General features: G+C 43.6%; 1 protein-coding gene across 6 annotated transcripts in view; it reads left to right on the top strand.

Moving 5' to 3' along the window:
* ERBB4 (erb-b2 receptor tyrosine kinase 4) overlaps positions 1-21,591 on the top strand; it is a 757,628-nt gene that overhangs the window by 522,711 nt on the left and 213,326 nt on the right. For all 6 annotated transcript variants that reach the window (XM_083399758.1, XM_083399756.1, XM_083399759.1 and 3 more), the window contains one exon: positions 17,967-18,032. In XM_083399758.1, the coding sequence (XP_083255884.1) occupies positions 17,967-18,032 (66 nt within the window). The remainder of the gene's footprint in view (positions 1-17,966; positions 18,033-21,591) is intronic.

Here is a 21,591-nt window from a genome sequence, read left to right as displayed (position 1 = left end):
GCAAAAATCATAGAAAAGACAATAATTAAAATGCAATTAAACAGTTTTATGAATTTAATTTAGTACTCACTTCCCATAAAACACCCAAAAGGAATTTAACAATAAAAAATGATTTTAAGTCCAATCCAAATAGTGATTAGCTTTACAGTAAATGATTAGGTTTCTGTACTTGTGTGCATTTCCATGTCATCATTAAATCAGGAATGACAGAAGCAGCAGTCGTATATCTCCTCCCCGCTTGTCTCCTGCAATGTATGGCACTACCTAACATGTGATGCTCATGTCATTGCACCTGGAGATTTATGGCCCCTCTATAAGCAGTAATCAACAGAAGGGAGTGTGGGCAGGGATCTTTTTAAAAGCACTGTGACGTTTATACCATATGTTTTATAGCATTCTGCCTTATGGAGTGTTAGGAATGAGGAGATGGTGGATTACTACGTTGAACTGGAGCTCTGCATTCACCATAAGATGCGGTTCCAGTCTTATATAGCATCCGTCACAATGAGACATCAGAATGAATACTAGTCAAAAGAAAGTTTTACAATTAACATAAAAGACAGGTACAAAGAAGGAAACCATATCAATTCAAATCCTTCTGCCACTTTAATAAGCTAGTAGTGTAAAGTAAGGGGTGTGGGTGGTACTGTGGTCTAAACTGCTGAGCCTCTTGGGCTTGCCAATCAGAAGGTCAGCAGTATGAATCTGTGCAACGGGGTGAGCTCCCATTGCTCTGCCCAGCCTCCTGCCAACCTAGCAGTTTGAAAGCACGCCAGTGCAATTAGATAAATAGGTACTGCTGCGGCGAGAAGGTAAATGGTGTTTCCATGCGCTCTGGTTTCCGTCACGGTGTCCCATTGCACCAGAAGTGGTTTAGTCCTGCTGGCCACATTACCTGGAAAGCTGTCTGTGGACAAACGCCGGCTCCCTCTGCCTGAAAGTGAGATGAGCAACGCACCCCATAGTCTCCTTTGACTGGACCTAACCATCCAGGGGTCATTTACCTTACCTTACCTTAGTGTAAAGTATGTGCAGTGAGATTCCAGCAGATATCAAGAGGGATCAAGTCCCTTCAGTGAGAGACCACCCACCATGGTTGAGCGTAGAAAACAGCCTCTTTCCTCCTTAGCACGTTATCCCTACAAGAGGAAAGCCTACTCTGCAGTTTCTTAGTGAACATTAGCCTATTGAAATGTATAACATGGCTTGTTTAAAACCCATCTGCTAATTAAAACAGTATTTCACAGGAAGGAGAAGCATTTAGCTTAAAAAGAATTATTATTCCCTTTTATGAGTGGCAATGTAGGAAATACAAATTATATAACAATTCCATTGATTCTGTTATTGACATTTTTGGGTGAGTGGAGGGATTGGTAGCTTGCATCTCTCATAATAGGGTTCAAATAATTTAGCTCACTATCTTTGAAGAAGGCCTTTGCCAAAGTAGAGGAGCATGTGTGGCCTGAAGCCAGCTGGACTAATTGGTACTCTTCAACAGACCAGGGTTCAAAATCCCATCTGTTGCTTAGTCATTCAACAAAACGCCAGACCTATTCTACAGGGATAGGAGGAGCCCAGAGAGAAGAAATGCCGCCCAGGATACCTTCATCTGCCCTGCCTGCAAGAAGATGAAGATGCATATGGGTCTCTACAGCAGTTTGACTTTACCCCCAATGGCACACTCTTTCCATTGTCTCTCGAGACAGATGGATGGAAACTAAACTTACCCCCAAGTTGATCCAGGGACTCCAGAGATGTTTGGCTGCCTTTTACAGTAGCAAGTAGGAGCCTCTGCTAGTTGACTGACTAACTCCATTATGATAATTGCTGCATGTGGTTTTTCTCAGCTGCAGAACCACAGACTGGAGGAACAGTTCCACATCTCCGGATTAACTCCGGGGTAAATGCCCAGGGATACTTTTAGAATCATAGAATCATAGAGTTGGAAGAGACCACAAGGGCCATCGAGTCCAACCCCCTGCCAAGCAGGAAACACCATCAGAGCACTCCTGACATATGGTTGTCAAGCCTCTGCTTAAAGACCTCCAAAGAAGGAGACTCCACCACACTCCTTGGCAGCAAATTCCACTGTCGAACAGCTCTTACTGTCTCCTACTGCTCTACTTATGGACAACTTTGCTGGCAGAAAACCTTTGCCCGTTCCTGAAATCAGTGCTTGTGGGAAAGTGATGTCCTTCTTTCAAGAGGAGGCCACACTTTGCAGCCAGACTAGAACTAGTGACTCCACCCATGGTTTAGTGCAAACAGCACATCAACCTTCCCCTGCATGCATGTTTGGCACCCAGCCGGCATGGATATGCCCCAGATAGGAGGAGTGAGATGGCTGTTCATAATGCTGTCCCCTGTAGGGACAGTTCAAAGGAAAGCTGCCATACACATAAACACACACCCTTCTGTATCCATCCAGTGAAATCCTGACTCAAGGAAGGTGGCATACATGGTTCTTCCCTTCTTCATTTACTCCCCACAACACCCCTTTGTGAAGGAAAGTTAGGTTGAGAGGCGGTGACTGGGCCAAGGTCACCCAGTGAGCTTCACAAATGTGTGGGGATTTGAACCCTGGACTCCAAGTCCTAGTCCAACACTCTAACCACTACGCCACACTGGCTCTTACCGCTGTGCTGCCAAAAATGCTGAACCTCTGGTGACTCACAGTTGCTCACATAGTTATTTGCACTAAAGCTGTGGGGACGCAGGTGGCGCTGTGGTCTAAACCACTGAGCCTAGGGCTTGCCGATCAGAAGGTCAGCAGTTCAAATCCTCACAACAGGGTGAGCTCCCATTGCTCGGTCCCTGCTCCTGCCAACCTAGCAGTTTGAAAGCACGTCAAGGTGCAAGTAGATAAATAGGTACCGCTCCAACGGGAAGGTAAACGGCATTTCCGTGTGCTGCTCTGGTTTTGCCAGAAACTGTCTGCGGACAAATGTTGGCTCCCTCGACCAGTAAAGCGAGATGAGCACCGCAACCTCAGAGTCGTCTGCAACTGGACTTAACTGTCAGGGGTCCTTTACCTTTACCTGTGCTAGAGCAGGGACACAATTGCCTCTGCCATCAAGGGAGAGTAAAGAAACATGGGAGTGAAGAATGGACACAAAGTACTTGCACCCTTCCCAGTGTGGAAACCAGGGGGGTCAAAGAGTTCAGGAATACAGTATGGTGTTATTTTGATGCTTCTTTGTGAAAGGGTGAGCAGTTCGTCCTCCAGTAAAAATACCACATAATGAAAACAGCACTTAGTACAGCCTTTAGAAAAGGTTTCCCTGCCTCTCCCCAAAATCTTTTTATTTTAACACATCAAACTGTGTTTCCTCTCTCACCTCCCTGATTCTTCCAGCTCTGGCTGCATGCCAACAACAGCTAAAAGATACATTGGCTTACCACACAATAATTCCGTTATGCTCATTGTTTTTCTTTAGTGTGGAATTAGAGCAAGAATGCCACAAGCCTCATCATTTCCTTGTCAGCGTGCCTTTGATTTTGCTGGGTACCTCCTCTGGAAAAATCTCTTACGGTGACATTCAGGTTTCTCACACACCATTATGTACTGTGACAAAGAAAATTCTTGTGGCTGTAGCTTGCGATTCTCACACATAATTACCCTCTTGGCAATGCATCTGTAAGTCTTGATACATTCATAGGAAACCACCTGTTCTTTTATTTTAGTTTGCATTTGATCCTCATTCCTGCATTGATAGAAAAAGGTCTACTATTATACAAACCTGCTTGTGTGACATTTATTTTCCTCCAGCCACACTCTGTCAGAGAGGTGGGGAACATGTGGCTCTCCAGACGTTGTCGGACTCCAACTCCCATCAGCCCCAGCCAGGATGGGGAGGCGTCAGGAAAAACGGGAGTGCGGTCCAACAACACCTTGAGGATGCGCAAGTTCCTCCCCTCAGAGAAGCCAGTGATGTGTGCAGGAGTCATGGTCTCCTGGGCAGTTTGGTCCAAGCCCAATTGAAAGATAGAGAACCCTAAGAGGAGAAAGCAAGGGGAGGTATTGTATTTTTATTTACATTGTAGTGGAGTCCCTAAGATGGTTGGACTGTGCCTTGTGCGCCTTCTTCTGGAAACTCCTGCAACCATGCTGGTGCCAAATGCATCGCTCTGCTTTCCTTTGCACCACATCAGTGAGGCTAAGAAGGGAGTCTTGTCATCTAGGCAGCCCAGGACCTCTATACAAACTGCCCAGGCTTGCACCCCGGGGCGGTCACGTCAGTACTGCTATTGCAACAAAAACAACAGTTACCAGTCTCTACAGCCACAGCAGGTGCTGTGATTCTCCACAAGTTTGACTTCACCCTTGGAGGTAGACTCCATTTTTTCTGGAGACAGATGGATGCCAGCAGCAGCAGCACCAACAGCAACAACAACAACAACAGTGAATCTTTCTAAATGGGCATCTATACCAGAGGTGGGAACTGGATCCAGGTTGATTGCCCAGTTGTCAATCAGAGTTTTTTTAGGGAGGACGGCACTACCAGTGGGGCTGGAGGAGGCGGGCAGCGGCTGGAGGGCGTCTCCTCCGGCAGGGAAGAGGTGGAGGCTGGACACAGCGCCTCCCGGTTCAGCTAGCCACTTCGTGCCACCGTGGCCACAGCACAAGCTTCAGGCGCGGCACTGCTTTGGCGCAGCATGGCGGAGGCGGGCAAGGGCGGCAAGCTGATGCCAGGAGGTGCGGCGTCCAGCCTCCGCCTGTTCCCTGGCACCCTCCAGAACTTGGTGCCCTGGCACCCCACACCACTAGCCCCTATGGGTAAGATGCCCCTGCCTAGGAGGGAGGTCCTAGGAACTTGCCTGATGCCCAGATGGAGTTAAGGCACAGCAAGCCTCTCACTGGTCAGCAGGGGTTGAGATTGAGGGGTGGCAACCTATGACAATCCTGTGGGATTTCCACAAATGTCCCCTCATGCATGGATTACACATAAATCCTCCTTTTAACTCTGTCTCTCTGGGAGTTTGACTTGGATACAGTCCCTGACATAAATGACACAAATAAATTACATGCAAAACCATGTATATATACAGCTTAGAAACTATTTTCCTTGATGGGTAAAACTACAGGCAAACCTCTTACCATTCCTTGCTTAATATGTGACAGAACCACCGGAACCCAGATCAAAATGTCTCAGGGGCTGGATCTCCCCCATCTGTGCTTTATGAAAATACTTGAATGAGTTGCCTGGAGAAAGTGGCCTTTGCAGGAACAAGCCCCAAATTTCCCCTAGATCTTTTGGCCCAGGAGATTATGCCTGCTGTATCTGTTGCTGCAGGGGAAAGGAAGCCAGGAAGGGATGGTTTCTGACACCTCTCTCCTGCCTTTTTTCAGCGTAGTCTCTTGTCTGTTCTCATCGTATTGGCCTTAAGACATTTCTGTGTCAGAACAGAATAGTAACATTACAGCAAACCTGCTATCAATCCTGCACTGTCATTGATAAATATGAAGCCAGTGGGCTGTGTCAATTTTGTGCTGCAGACATGCATTTCTTGACTTCCCGTTGACTCCCTCCCTCTGTCGGTCGATCACTCTTTATATCAGGCTTGTCTTCTGCGGACCACTTCAGTGATACCCTGTAATTTAGGGATTCTATACAGATTTCCTCAATTCCTTAAGCGCATTATTATCTCTCCTGCCACACCAGTGGGCCTCCCATTTCATATTATTCATGAAAGCGCATATTTCATTGTTTGTAAGTTTTCTGTTTTTCCTCTGTTCAGCTTCAGCTTTAAGTTTTTATCTCTGATTTTTATTTACTGCTGTCCTCTTTCTTTCTCTTTTCATTTCCCAGCTCTCAGTGTGTATCTCTTTCTGTTTGTTTTCACAACACAAACATATTTCCCTGGTCAGTCTCTTTTTCATCTATATGTGTCTGAATCACTATGTGTGTGTCTCTATCTATCTAGAAAGAAAGATTAGTGGATAAATAGAATGGGCCAACTGGTATATTTATGTTCATTCCTACTAAAATATTTGCTAGGCACGTGGAATATTTGTGCCATGGGCTCTGAATAGCAGATGAAGTAGTGAGTCTCCATTATAAGGATGGAAAGCTCACTAGAAAAATTTTCAGTAGTATCTAGAATTCTAAGGTTAATGTACGGCAGGAAAGATGATACAGAAAAGGGCGTGTGATTCTTTCCTTATTGTTTCTAATGCTGGGCCAAAGCTCTCCTCTAATTTCTCCAAAGTGTTCTTCCCTGACAAAGGAAACTTCTATTTTTCGGCCTTGTTGAAAGCATGCTTGGGATTTTATTTACCGTATTTTTTGCTCTATAAGACTCACTTTTTCCCTCCTAAAAAGTAAGGGGAAATGTGTGTGCGTCTTATGGAGCGAATGCAGGCTGCGCAGCTATCCCAGAAGCCAGAACAGCAAGAGGGATTGCTGCTTTCACTGCGCAGGAATCCCTCTTGCTATTCTGGCTTCTGAGATTCAGAATAATTTTTTTCTTGTTTTCCTCCTCCAAAAACTAGGTGCGTCTTGTGGTCTGGTGCGTCTTATAAAGCGAAAAATACGGTATATGATTAATGTGTGTGGGTTTTTGTTTATTGTTTTTCATTTTGAATCCTGACATCCTGCTTTATAGCTTCAAGAGGCTGTCAGAGCACCATTCAAAAGCACACTGCAGCTAACTGTCCCCCAAAAGCAGGTCCAGGAGCACCCCCAAACTGAAAAGCTGATTTGCCTGGAAAATGTTGCCACAAAAGAAATGGCAAGTGCCCATGAAGCAGCAAACTGTGGTCTTGGAGATCTAATATAAGTCATGAGAACAAATAATTCAACTGCATTTGCTTATGGAAGAAAATCCCTTGTGTTCATTCACCATTGGTGGATTCCTCCACTGGAAGGAACATTTGTGCTCCAACAGCTTGCCTATTCTGTTTTAAGCACAACGGGGGGGGGGGGGGACCTGAGAGTCTGACTTTCTACTAGGTAATTAACTTTCAAATCGATAGAAGAGATCTAAAGATTAGCATAGGGGTAGTAGAAAATGTAAAATGATTTTTTACTTAACAAAAGAGTGTGGATGAATAAACGCATGACAATAGGAATTGTCAGACAAGGGCACAGAAGGCATTACAGGCTGATAAAGGCAGAACAATTCATCCCAACAATAGTATCTTTAATTTGTACTAATACCATACTGTGCTGTTTGAATTATATTTTGATTTTGCAATCAAATGTATCGTTTTAGTCATGCAAAAAGCTGGATTCTTAAACTACTTAGGAAAACACAATGCAGAGCTATTTAAACAGAGTCATATTTAAACATTACTAATGAAGTAATAGGGATGCGGGTGGCGCTGACCTATGGCTGCACGACTTGTGACAAATCCTTAGGGACTGAGTAGACAACAGGGTTTGATGGCAGAGGATGGGTGATTGGTCCTCGGTCGTGGGACTTGGCGGCAAGGCCCCTTAGGGCCTCGGGTGGCGGTTTTAGGCCTTGGCAAGGTATCTTTTAATCTGACATCAAGTCGGGGGGGGGGGGGATGCATTCATGCTCCCTCCCATGCGGCAGAGTTTGCAGGGCCCGTTAAAGGGCAAAACCCAGGAGTCCCTGGCCCTAGAGCGGCGGCATGTAGGTCAAGCTCCCGGGCTGAGGTTAGTGGAAGGGCATGTTGTGTAAGTTTGTGCTTTACAGCCCCCTCTCACTGGATCTCATCTGCCTGCATATCCTCAGCCCAACGGGCTGAGAGGGTTACCTGCCAAGGCCTGTGCCAAGTTACCCACTTCTGAAGCTCTATAAAGTTGTGGCCAATTTGAACCCATACTCTGGTCTCTTGTCTCATTCTTTGGGGAAAAGGGCAGGCACCACAGACAGGGTTTAGCGCGTGTGCCCACAATGAAGTAATAGTGGTTTCTTAATTCAGAACTATATTGCATTGGGTTTAAAGTTTTGTGACTGTAAGGGACAGGTGTCCCATGAGTTTCCATAGTGTGAGACACAGGCCTGCTTCTCATTGATGGGGTAAACTGTTGTTTCAGTCATACCACCTACGTGAGGTTTTATTACTGAATGCTCCTACATGTAATCAATACAGTGGTATCTCGGTTTACAAACTTAATCCGTTCCGGAAGTCCGCTCTTAAACCAAAACCGTTCTTAAACCAAGGTGCGCTTTCTCTAATGAGGCTTCCTGCCGCCGGTGCCCTTCCACCGTTCGGATTCCGTTCTTAGACCGAGGTAAAGTTCTCAAACCAAGACGCTATTTCCAGTTTTGCGGTGTTTGTAAACCAAATCGTTCCTAAACTGAACTGTTCTTAAACCGAGGTTCCACTGTATCTATATCTATCTACATATATATCTGTCTATAACTAGATGTCAATAAAAAAGGCTATAGACTAATTTCTATCTATTTACCTATCAGTCTAGAGAGGTCATGTACCCCACCAGCCATCTGCAGTTTGAAGTGGAATAACTGAATTTAATGAGAGCACAGCCAGAACTTCCAAAGGAAATTAATCTCACTGTAGGACAATGGTACAACTATTTCCTGGTTTTTAACAGAGTATGCATATTGCCTATGAATGCTGATCACTCCCAAGTTTTAGGCAGGTGGTCCTTAGCATTCCTCAGACTATCCTGTGATTATCCCACCACCCTTCTGAGTGATACCCCTCCCCACCCTCTCACTATATATAAGGGCCTAGTGACTTCTGTTTCAGTGTATCTGAAGAAGTGTGCATGCACACGAAAGCTCACACCAATAACAAACTTAGTTGGTCTCTAAGGTGCTACCGGAAGGAATTTTTATTATTTTGTTTATCCTGTGATTATTATATTTCATTCTTTGGGTGGGGGGACGGACCTTGGGGTTCTCTAGCCTACTACAGGATTTCCTGTGACAGTTAAACAGAATCTAAAATGGAAGAGATTTACCCTACTGTGGGTAATATGCGACCACATTGGAGCATACCTCCAGAACCTTAAGTAAACATAACCAATTCACAAACATATGGGATTAGCCTTAAGAGTTTCAAAGAGAATGACTTTCTCTAGCTCAATCCTACGCCCAATGAGGCTCCTCATAGGATTGCAGCCTTGGGCATTGCACCACTTATTTTGTAAAGTTATGCACTGATAGATAATTCAGATGGGAAACTAATGCTAAAGTTTTAAAAGGCAGCCTAAGGTTCTGGGAGAAATGGAGAAGAAACATTTATGAGATGCGTCCTTCAGACTCTTAAGGACAAAGGAAGGAAAAGTGGATTTCACCTCCTGGGAGCTGGTTTCTCACATGCCAATTGCAAGGGAGATCTGTAGATCAAACGTCAGATTTCACACCCACCCTTCTGTACTTGGCAGTCTGTAATGAATGGCAGTTCAGGAAATGGACAAGGTAACCAGTTATAAAAGAAAATTGCTTTGGAAAGTCAAACCCACGTCACATATTGTAGTGATGGCCGGGTTCCAGTTAATTGCTGTGAGTCAACATTTGACTACCCTAAGATCAGATGTGTTTGGTTTGAGATTTCTTTCTGTCAGACATTTCCCAGTCTTACATAGAGCCAAGTGCTTATGCAAAGGTGCTGAGAAGAATCAGCTCCTACCAATGTTACGATGACCTTCAGGGTGTCAGAGGACTTCCTCTCAACAGGGCTATTGAACCATAAATAGTGAATGAATTCTCACACTGCCATTTGGAAGGAAGTGGAGCTAGTCAAACGTAAAACCATTCAGTGTCAGGGGCTACTCGGGGGTTCCATATGAATCCAGAGGGCGACTGTGCGCTCTCCTCCTGGATTCCTCAGGGCAGGGATTCCGGCTGCAGACAAGCTTGACTGCTGTGTTGACGAGCCATGTTCAATCCAGAGATTTCATACTGCCTGCCAATTGCAGAGACAGATGTTGTGTAGCTCTATTTCCTCCTATGTACCTCACATAGATTAAAAGGCTGTTTAAATACTAACTGCAGATTTATCCTCCAAGGTGATTGGGGGAAATACAAGGTTCTCTTTTCCCCACCCTGTTTTATCATCACAACCACCCTGCAAGACAAATTGGCTGAGAGTGACTGGCCCAAGGTCACCTAGTGTGCCAAGCCTTGCACTTTAACTACCAATACACCAGGTTAGAACCCAGTCTTAGGGTCTCTGATAAACAGAATCTTCACCCTACACATGGCAGAATCATCTACCTATTCATCTCAGTTCAGCTTGCTGAAAGATATGTGCAAAGCCAAGCAAACAAATAAGAACTCACATATTTTGTAATGTGCTTTCTTGATGGAGTATCTTTAAGCAAAGAGAATTGTTCTGTGTTGGTTCCAAGAAAAGAAACCATGGAATGGTTGATATATACATAATTAGCTAAAGCCAAGGTTTTTTCAGGAAAAAAATATAGCATCAGAAGCCCTTATTATAGAGTGTGGTTTTACTGTAAGTCATCCACTCCCCACCATTTTCTAACTGATTAAAGAAAACCTAGACTCTTTCAGTGCAGTTCCCAATTTGTGGAATGCCCTGCAGAGTGAAGTGTGTCTGTCTCCCTCCCTATTGATTTCCAGGAGGAAATTAAAAAACAGTTCTGTTTACGCAGCCACTTGATGGCTAGCAACCCTGAGATAATTGTTGGAGAATGTTTATAACTATTTTTAGAACTTTAGAACTGTTTTCAGTTGTTGTTGTTGTTGTTGTTGTTGTTTACGTGTCTGGATAGGCTTGTCTAAACAAAAAAGAGCCCTGCTGCCCTGGGCTCCTTTGGGAGGAAAGGCAGGCTGTAAATAAAGCACTATAACCTAACACCAGGGGCATATCCTAATGCTTGACAGTCTTAGCCATCACTCTCTGGCATCTGGTCTAACTACAAGAGTCTGGTTTTCATACCCTTCCTTTTCTGAGCCCTGCAACATCCATTCTGTGACAGGTACCTGCAACGCTGCCTCCGAATTCCACACGGGCCCCAAAGGTTGGGAACTCTTGGAACAAAGTACTGCAGCAAACTGCAAACACCAGTTCATGAATTAATTGTAGAAATCGTAGAAGGGATGATGGAGAAAAATGCAGATTCAATCCACAAAACAAAAATGTAACAGAATACAGGAAATCTGCTCATCTCCTTACAGAGTGCCCCTATCTTGCTTATTTAAATACCCATTGGTGGCATTTACAAAACATGTCTTAAGAAACTTTGTGTTTTTCAGCCAAGGGTCAGGAGAGTGACGAAGCTGCTCCTGTCTCCCCCAAACCTGGGCATAAACTTTGTAGATGGCATTGACAAAGTCTTTATCTCTCGGCGAAACTCCACCACTAAAATGTTCCCCACCATGATCCTTAGGACAGGCTGCAATTTAAATATCCTCAATTAGTTTCACTGCCTACACTCAGAGCAGCATAGGGATAGAATAAAAATAAGGGCAGAATCTTGTCCGGTACCTGCTTCTGCTAGACATCTTATTATTATCGAATAAGACAAGACATGTTTTCTCCCAATTTATTTGATATGTGACCTTCAAAGGACTTGTGATAATTTAATTCAAAGTTGTGCTGTCTACATGTTCAGCGCCTCATTTTGCCTGTGTAACCGTGAGAAGAGAAAACAATGAAGCCTCACTTTCAAGTTCCCAGTGAGAGGGGGAGGCAGCTGGCAGAGCTTCCTCTTGCTCCGCTGTTAAATGTCTCTATTTAAATGCAAATTATCATCTGACACTATTAAAAAAAAACCCCACCACGCAAACGGAAACAGGTAGACATGTCAAAGTCCCTTAAAAATAACTAGTAAGCATCCCAAATAGTGTTTACTTCCATGAGAGTAGAAACTATGTGGCAGAACATTTGGCTTAACACTAAGAATTGTATCAGTACCATGGAAGGTCTTTAATTCTGGTCTGTCAATTTCTGGGATTTGAGCAAGCACAAATGTGGAAGTTGGGTTACTTAAAAGTTCCACCATGGAGAGTTCCAGAACACCATCAGCCTCCTTCAGCAAAAGGTGTTTTGTTGGTCACTTCAGAATTTCCTTCTAGAGTGGTACCTCGGGTTACAGATTCCACTAACCCAGAAATAGTACCTCAAGTTAAGAACTTTACTTCAGAATGAGAACAGAAATCGTGCGGCGGCATCAGGAGGCCCCATTAGTTAAAGTGGTACCTCAGGTTAAGAACAGTTTCAGGTTAAGAACGGACCTCCAGAACGAATTAAGATCTTAACCTGAGGTACCACTGTATTAGAACATGAAATTGGCTTCATCTAGAACACATAGGAGATTCTGTATTAGAAAATAAGGATTCCTTGAGAATATGTTGCACATAGAAGTCTCCGATAGCATCCGCATCAACAGGTTTAGGAACAGAGAAGCTGTATTATACCGAGCCAGACCAATGGTCCATCGCGGTCAGTACTGTCTACACTGTTTGGCAGCAGCTCTGCAAGGTTTCAACCAGGGTTTCATGGCTGTATCTGCCACTGAGCTAGGACCCTTCTCCCTGACAATTCACTCTATGGCATTTTCCATATTTGCTATTTGAAAATCTTCACCTACCTGTATGGAAAATGATGAACATATGTCTATGCATTAAGTTACCTGGTGTTTAAAACAACATCCCCTTATCTGGGCAAGTCCAGTGAAATAAAAGTATTGTTGCACACAGGGCGTTTTTTCCAGCCAGAACTCGCTGGAACGCAGCTCCAGTTTCCCTTTTGGAATGAGGCACAACAGAGACTGTGGAGTCTTTATGGTATATGGTTGATTTATACATATATACAACTTGAGCCTACGATGGAGAGGCTCACACCATTAACACTCTAAGAGGGTTTTGCTTCTCCTGTAGGCACAGCCTTGGAACCAAACAAAAATCAACCATCGTGCTTGCCTGCAACATTTTTTCCTCTAGCCAACTCAAGACTCATTCAAACCCTGGCTTTATCTTCTAACTAACTCTGAGCTGGAGGAGGGGCCCCAACCTTTTGATGTTTGGCACAGAGCCCCCTCTCCTTGTGTTCTTAATGGCTTGCCACCCAGGTGGATTACCTCATGAGGATGCTGACCTGGCTTGTATTTTAACCCTTGCTGGCTCCGGGGGTTCAGGAGGCTTGATTAAATTCTAACACCTACTGGACTCAAGAATTTTGGGGAGTCTGGCACCCACAAACTCATAACAGTATTTAGCTTGAGAAGATCTTCTAATACCAGTTTTTTACACCAATATGAATCAGTTCAATTGCTAAGCTTTTGTCCATCTTAACCAACACCATTCTGTGCTCTAGAACCAGAGTCGTACCAGTTGCTGGAAACTGAAGGAGTGGAGAGGGCTGTCGAGGGCCTCCTATCCGGGGCATCTGGTTGGACACTGTGAGAACAGGGTGCTGGACGAGACGGGCCATTGGCCTGAACCAGCCGGACTCTTCTTACATTCCTTTATGAGCCTCTGCTGCACAAAGGGTGGCAAGCCCTTGCATAGGATTAGGGCTCATGGATCTCCTGCCACACTTTAAACAGGGGGTAGGGAGCAGGTGGCTACATGTGGGAAGAGCATGATGGATGATTTGGGTTAAAGTTGGATTAGATGGAATAGGTATCTGTCATTTCATTTGTGAAGTGTGGAGTCTATTTGTGGTTCAGGGATTTACTGTGAACTCTCTTGATTTATTACACCTGTCTTCACCCTCAGTAGGTGTCAAAATCACATATCCTTGGAGGATGTGTTCCTCTGTGAATGTCTCTTGGCTGGAAAGCCAATCACGAGGCGCATCCAGAGCAGTGATGCCCCAAGCACAGTCTTCCTGCTATGTCTTTTCACAAGTGTCACTTGGCGCACCTGCAAAGAGGCAAATGAGGGGCAGTGGTTCAGCAGGGACAGGTCCTTTAAAAATGGAGACTTTCTTGGATAATTGGGTGGAGAAATGTGAAAAGTTAAAGCAAACTTAAGTGTATTCATTTATATTTATAAATGGTTAGAAATAACAGCACGCCACACCCATTAAGAAAAGAGCCCAGTAGCTACAAGTCCTCTTCAGGGCTATTCAGTCACAAGGGGGAAAGTATGTGCTCAACTGTCAATCAATGGAATTGGTGGGACTGGAATTAGCCTTGGCTGGATTGTGTCCTCTGTATAAATGAAAATGTTCATAAGTGGAGAGAACTATAATTTTCTCAGAATATCACCTCTGCTGAGATGCTGCAAATGTTCTAACTAGAAATAGGTCCCAGTGAATTCAATGGTACTTACTTCCAGGTAAAATTCCAGCCTCAATTGGTTATTTGGTCAAAAGTATAAGAATGGTTATTCATTAATAGGTCCAAAATGGGTTAGTATTCTTTCTAGTCCTGTTTGTGTGTGTGTGCGCGCGCACACACACACACGCACACACACTTTTTTATGCATACCCCTAAACATTTTGCATTTTGTGAATCTAAGTTTGGCCTCATTGAGGGGCAGTATTTCGATATGAGTAGGAAAATGGGAATATCCCTAAACATTTTTATTTATTTATTTTTAGGGGAAAAAAACTATGGTAGGTGTGTGGGAGCACTACTGCATTTCTGTGGCAGGGAGAGCGGGAAATAAAATAAACTTGAGCAGAGTTTTAAATCTGCATAAGTCTTCATTCATTCACATGCAATTTGCAATTGGTCTTAACTGAATAAGTCTTCAGAGCCAGTTTCTTCTCCCTCTCTCATGCATAATCTCTTTCCCTTGAAGGCAGTTTGGTGCTATTAGCATTCTGCACAGTGCTTCAGTAGAATTTTTAATAATAATTGTCATCATTGTGGGTTAAAGTTGTGCTATTTGTGCCAGATGGAGACTGGAGTCCCTTTCCCAGCAAAGAGAATAGGCTTGCATTGCTTAGCTGTAGCTGCTGGTCTCAATAAGCAGATGCCAGGCAGTGACAGGAAAATATACACCGATGTCAGCAACTGCATTTCTCTGGCATAATTGCCTTAAATGAACTTTGTTACATCAAGGAGATGGTGCTTTTAATGAGGTAGTTGGCATACATGTGTAATTGCTGTACAACATAATCAGTAGATTTTATCAACATTGTGTAAGTGTCAGAAATTTGACTTGAGAATCTGGTTCCAGTGACCTGATCACTTTGTGCATGTTGAACAGCATATCTTACTTTACAGGGAAGATAAATTTAAAACCAGATGTGCCCCCTGTCTCCCCTGCCACCTCACAGTGGTTTCGGACAAGCATCCTCATCCCCACACCCCACAATAGCAGCGAGTTGTTCTTGCCAGCGACTCACCTCATTCACTGCTGTTGGGCGTGGGAAGGCAGACATCCACCCACAAAAGCCCACATTTGATTTTGAGGAGCTTGAAGTGTCACTGATCACAGAGGGTGTGTCCAGGAGTGCGGATGGGAGAGGGTTCTTCTTCTGCAAGTTGTGTGCCAGGGACAGAGGAAGCACATAGCATTTCTTGGAAATGCTGTAAATTAACACTTGTGAGTTATTCCAATGTATGCACACCTAATAGGCCAGAAGTACTAGTGGACACGCAATAGAGACACATTGTGGGCATCAACCCATTAATGATGAGATTCCAATGAAACAAAATTGGTTTTTAATCAAGAGCTGGAAAGAGGTTGTTCCCTATGAATTTCCTATTGTATTATAATATAAAGGACAGTATTGAGAAACTGGGAGGGGTGGCTAACACCCCAGAGGATAGGATCACACTTCAAAACGACCTTGACAGATTAGAGAACTGGGCCAAAACAAACAAGATGAATTTTAACAGGGAGAAATGTAAAGTATTGTACTTGGGCAAAAAAAATGAGAGGCATAAATACAAGATGGGTGACACCTGGCTTGAGAGCAGTACATGTGAAAAGGATCCAGGAGTCTTGGTTGACCACAAACTTGACATGAGCCAACAGTGTGACGCGGCAGCTAAAAAAGCCAATGCAATTCTGGGCTGCATCAATAGGAGTATAGCATCTAGATCAAGGGAAGTAATAGTGCCACTGTATTCTGCTCTGGTCAGACCTCACCTGGAGTACTGTGTCCAGTTCTGGGCACCACAGTTCAAGAAGGACACTGACAAACTGGAACGTGTGCAGAGGAGGGCAACCAAAATGGTCAAAAGCCTGGAAACGATGCCTTATGAGGAACGGCTAAGGGAACTGGGCATGTTTAGCCTGGAGAAGAGGAGGTTAAGGGGTGATATGATAGCCATGTTCAAATATATAAAAGGATGTCACATAGAGGAGGGAGAAAGGTTGTTTTCTGCTGCTCCAGAGAAGCGGACACGGAGCAATGGATCCAAACTACAAGAAAGAAGATTCCACCTAAACATTAGGAAGAACTTCCTGACAGTAAGAGCTGTTCGACAGTGGAATTTGCTGCCGAGGAGTGTGGTGGAGTCTCCTTCTTTGGAGGTCTTTAAGCAGAGGCTTGACAACCATATGTCAGGAGTGCTCTGATGGTGTTTCCTGCTTGGCAGGGGGTTGGACTCGATGGCCCTTGTGGTCTCTTCCAACTCTATGATTCTATGATTCTATGAAAAGGTGAGCTTCTGTGGGAAAACATGGGAAGTTGTGCACCATTGGTTCTGTGTACACGGTGCCCAGAAGAAACAAAGCACTATGCATTAATTCGTAATAAGAATCTGTCATCTTGGTTAAGACACCATGCAGATGTCATTATGCTTGTTTTAAGAATGTATTCCATAAGCTTGTATCTAAAAGAAGCTTGTATTGAAAAAAAGCCTGTCTTCCTTTTCTTGTTGTTGCTCAGCAGGTCCATATACAAAGATTGGAGCTGGAAAAGAACATTTTAATTTCCAGAGTAGCTGCCTTCATTCATTCATTCATTCATTCATTTATTCATTCATTTCCAGACCAGGACTCAATGTGGCTTATAGATGAAACAGAAAAAGCTAAAAACATAGAAAAGATATAGAATCAGAGAACTGTAGAGTTGGAAGGAACCCTGACGATCATCTAGTCCAGGCATGTCCAACAGGTAGATCATGATCTACCGGTAGATCACTGGATGTCTGCAGTAGATCACTGGTAGATCACTGGCTTCCCCCAAAGAAGCTGAGCAACTGTGGCTCCCCTTAAAAAAGCCCAAAATTTTAACTCCTCCCTGAAAAAAAACTCAACAACTTTGACCCCAACCCCCCAAAAGGGGGTAGATCACTGCCAGTTTTTAACTGTGTGAGTAGATCACAGTCTCTTGGGAGTTGGCCACCCCTATTCTAGTCCAACCCCTGCAAAGCAGGAATATGCAGCTGTCCCTTATGGGGTTTGAACCTGCACTTTGGCATTATCAGCACCACACTCTAACCAACTGCTCTATTGGTAGACTCTCCTTCCTTGGAGGTTTTTAAGCAGAGGTTGGACGGCCATCTGTCATGGATGCTTTAGTTGAGATTCCTGCATCGCAGGGGGTGGACTAGATGACCCTCAGCATCCCTTCCAACTCTACAATTCTGTGATTCAATGAAAAGCAATTAAACACTCATATAATTAAAACAACAACAAGAAGAGTTTTGATATCCCGCCTTTCACTCCCCTTCAGGAGTCTCAAAGCGGCCAACATTCTCCTTTCCCTCCCCCCCCCCAACAAACACTCTGTGAGGTGAGTGGGGCTGAGAGACTTCAGAGAAGTGTGACTGGCCCAAGGTCACCCAGCAGCTGCATGTGGAGGAGCGGAGACGCGAACCCGGTTCCCCAGATTACGAGACTACCGCTCTTAACCACTACACCACACTGGCTCAGATACAGATCTATTTTAAAATACAGATAATAACAACAGCAACAAGGGTGGAAATGCAAAGCCCCACTATAAATTCTAATTCATATATGTTTGAAACTTGGTGTAGGTTTTCTTTTGCTGCAAATCTTTCAATTGTGATAAGCCATAGAGTTCTCATAAAAGTGTGATAGTGGTTTCCCTATAAAAAGTCTTTAAAGGCACTGCAGAAAAAATCAAAATAAAAAGTAATCATCTGACTTCTCTTTGTATTTTGTCTCTACTCTTCCCGAAGGCGGACCTTGTCACAAGTCCTGTGGAAACCGGTGCTGGGGACCTTCAGCAGATGAATGCCAGACCTGTAAGTGCATTAGATTAAGTAAAGAAAAATATAAAGTGAGGTGAAAGAAGAGTTCATGCATATAGCCTGTTAACAGCAACCCTCCATATAGTAATAATCAATGAGAGTTTTCTTCTCAGTGATAGGAAGTCACTGTGCAGCAGAACAATGAGAAATGAAGTGGTGGTTGTTATGCTTTGTGTCCTGCCCTTCGTCTGTAGATCTCAGGGTGGTTCAAAGTGTAAATATACAAGAACAAACAAAAAATACATAATAAAAACAAGGACAAAAATGAAAACAGGTAGAATCCTGAGTTAGTAAAATGCAGAATAGTAGAATAAGTCTGAAATTAGTCAGGCTGGAGGATGAATATTTCTTACCGTTCCACTACATGAAAAAAATGCCTAAACGTAAAACAAAACAAAACTTACCACATGGAGGAGACTAGCGTAGAAGCTTTCTGTTTCTATTCTCTTACTTTCAGGGAGAATTGGGGAGGTGCTCAAAAAGTGAATCCCCCCACTAAAGCATGAATTTGTACAACCTATTCTAAGTACAGTGGTACCTCGGGTTACATACGCTTCAGGTTACAGACTCCGCTAACCCAGAAATAGTGCCTTGGGTTAAGAACCTTGCTTCAGGATGACAACAGAAATCATTCTCCAGTGCTTCAGGTTAAGAACAGTTTCAGGTTAAGAATGGACCTCCGGAACGAATTAAGTACTTAACCTGAGGTACCACTGTATATGAGATCCATGAGTTGCCTCTTCAGGCGAAAGCACGTACGGAGAAGGGGACAGCAGGACTGGGGTGCTGGCCTCACCCATGTTGGGAAGGGGGCTCCTGCCTCTTGAAGGTCCGCATGTTGCCTGGGATGTCAGCATTAGGGAAGTCTGTGTCTAAGGAGCTGGTCAGGATCAGAACCTTTGCATGATATACAGTAAGCACAGCTTCTACCAGTGGAGAACTTAATATGGGGCTTGTGTCATGTACTAATCCTCACATCGACACCAATTCATACACACAAAACGTATTTTAAAACATTCTTTTAAATCAAATTTTATAACTGCTGTCCTTGGACTACTCCATTATTTTGCAGCTGAGAATTTCCTGGCCACAAAAGCAAATTAACCATTTGCTCCCCACCCCCACTTTATTTTTTAGATGAGTGCTGAAATTTTGGTGGATATCAAAGCAGGTGTTTGATGTGTATTTTAAAAATACTCCATTGAATTGTTTGGATTTAGTGCAAATTCTGAATGAAAGATGCCTAGTGTGGAGAAAGTGGCGAGAGAAGAGTTTCTCTCCCTCTCTCATAAGCTCCAGGACATCCCATGAAGCTCAGTGCTGGAAGATTCAGGACGGGTGAAAGAATGTCTTTCTTTACCTGTGGAATTCACTGTGGAATTCATTCCCGCAAGAGACAGTGATGGCCACCAACTTGGAAGGCTTTTGGAGTGGATTAGATTAATTCATGGGGCATAAGACTTTCACGGGGGGCTCGGCATGGTGGCTGTCGGAGGGAGCCTGCTTCTGAAACCTGTTGCTGGGAGCTCAGATTCTGCCTGCAGACTTCCCACAGGCTTCTGGTCGTCTGCCATAAGAACAGGGTGTTGTACTAGATCAACCTTTGGCCTGATCTTGCAGGGCTCTTCTTATTTTCAGATCAAGACAAAAGACAATCAAATACGAAAAAACCCAACATTTCTAACATTCACTGTGCCCTTGCAAGTAGATATGGTTTAATCAGCTGGCAGAACACCATTGCTAGATGTGCCCACCATATCCCTAAGGGAAGCTTATTCTACAGTCGGGGCAGACCCACAGTTGTAGTCCCAGTGGGTATATGCATGTCTCCAGTGTGATATCTTCCATCTGACCATTGTGCTTGAGCCATGTTGTCAAAATTTGGTTTTGAAATGCCTGCTCAGCAGGGATTATAATTATGTCTTCTTGCAAACTTCACTGTATCTCCTGACCCATTATCATATTCAGGACATACATACTTCTTTATAAACAAAGGATGGGTAATGATCAAAGTGACTGTGGAAAAGTTATTTGCAGTGGCCAAAATAGTTTGGCTCTTTTTTTGTCAAGAAATATTTGAAGAAGGAGCCCATGCTAGCTTTGATCAATGTGCTTGAGAGAGAAAAAGAAAGGCGCTTAAATGTTTGATGCAATGGATGCTATTTTGAGACACCCTTCATCCATCCTCTCTAGGTTTCTTTTTCCTCCCACAAGTCTAAGCAATGGAACACATTTTTCAGTTGTGTACATGAAAACATCTCTAACACATAACCAAATGACATGTTTTGTTTCCAGAAACAAATCTCTTGAGGGCACATCTGCATGTTAATACATTTTTTAATGGAGTCACAGAATAGAAAATATTATAATGAGCCCCCCTTCTAAGCTAAGATCCAAATTCTTTTCAGGTTGGAGGGAGGAATAAATCTGAGATATCTTAATCCACAGCTTTCATTTCAAATTACATGGGGAAAATAGCAGTTGGATACTTTTGTTCTTGAGCGAATACTGTCCACCCCAGACTGCTTTAAGTTTTGCCTTTTTCTGATTATTTGCCTCTCTCATTTGCTATTTATAAATCTTTCCGGAACAACCACCTGCATCTTATTCCTTTTTGCTTATTGTCTACATAAATTTGATATGTAAATTTGCACACTTAAGAGGGCAATTAATAAGGAATTATAAACAGTGTGTCTTACAAGGAAGAGATCGCTTCAGAATATGATGTTATATAATTAGCCAGCCACTATAAATTAAAATGCTAGAAAGGCAAGGGACAACACTGGGGTGGAGGGTTGCAAGGGGAGGGTGTGGGTGCTATTTTGAACTCTCTTCAAGATGCATAGCTTCTATTTTGTAACATTCCATTGCCTTTTCTCAATGGGCTTAAATCAAAACACACAATCTAGGCAAATGGCAACACATCTGAATCCTACTGATTTAAAGGAGAGGAGAATTAAGCACAGATGCAACTTCAGAAACAAACAGGGCTGTAGTACTGGATCATGCCCATGCACTCACAGACATTTTGAAATATTCCCATAAAGCTACACAGCATTTGTACATCACCTTAATGAGAATAATTAGTCTTTGGGCACTTTCCATAGTCAGATATTTGACTGATGGGGCTTCAGAAAGTATAGTGACATTAGGAGAACACCATCTCTTCCAGATTCTTATGCAATGCTCCTGGAAGAATTTATCAGGGAAATGTCTGCTCTTCTAGAACAGATATGGGGAATTTAGCCCTCCAGATGTTGATGAACAATAACTCCCATTAGTCCTGGGCACTGGCTATGTTTGATGGGGCTGTAGTTCATGTTTGATGGGGCTGATGGGAACTGTAGTTCAGCTAGAGAATCCTAAACCTGTCCTTGAGGCCAAACTCTTCCTTCTGTAGCATTGCCACCCTGAAGGTTCTGTCTCCTCGCATAAAAAGGTAAAGATAAAGGACCCCTGACAGTTAAGTCCAGTCGCGAACAACTCTGGGGTTGCACGCTCATCTCACTCTATAGGCCGAGGGAGCCGGTGTTTGTCCGCAGAGAGTTTCTTG

The sequence above is a fragment of the Podarcis tiliguerta genome, assembly GCF_965153285.1.
Source record: "Podarcis tiliguerta genome assembly, chromosome: 1".
NCBI lineage: Eukaryota > Metazoa > Chordata > Lepidosauria > Squamata > Lacertidae > Podarcis > Podarcis tiliguerta.
The sequence above is the reverse complement of the archived record's forward strand: the minus strand, read 5'-3'. Positions and strand labels throughout refer to the sequence as shown.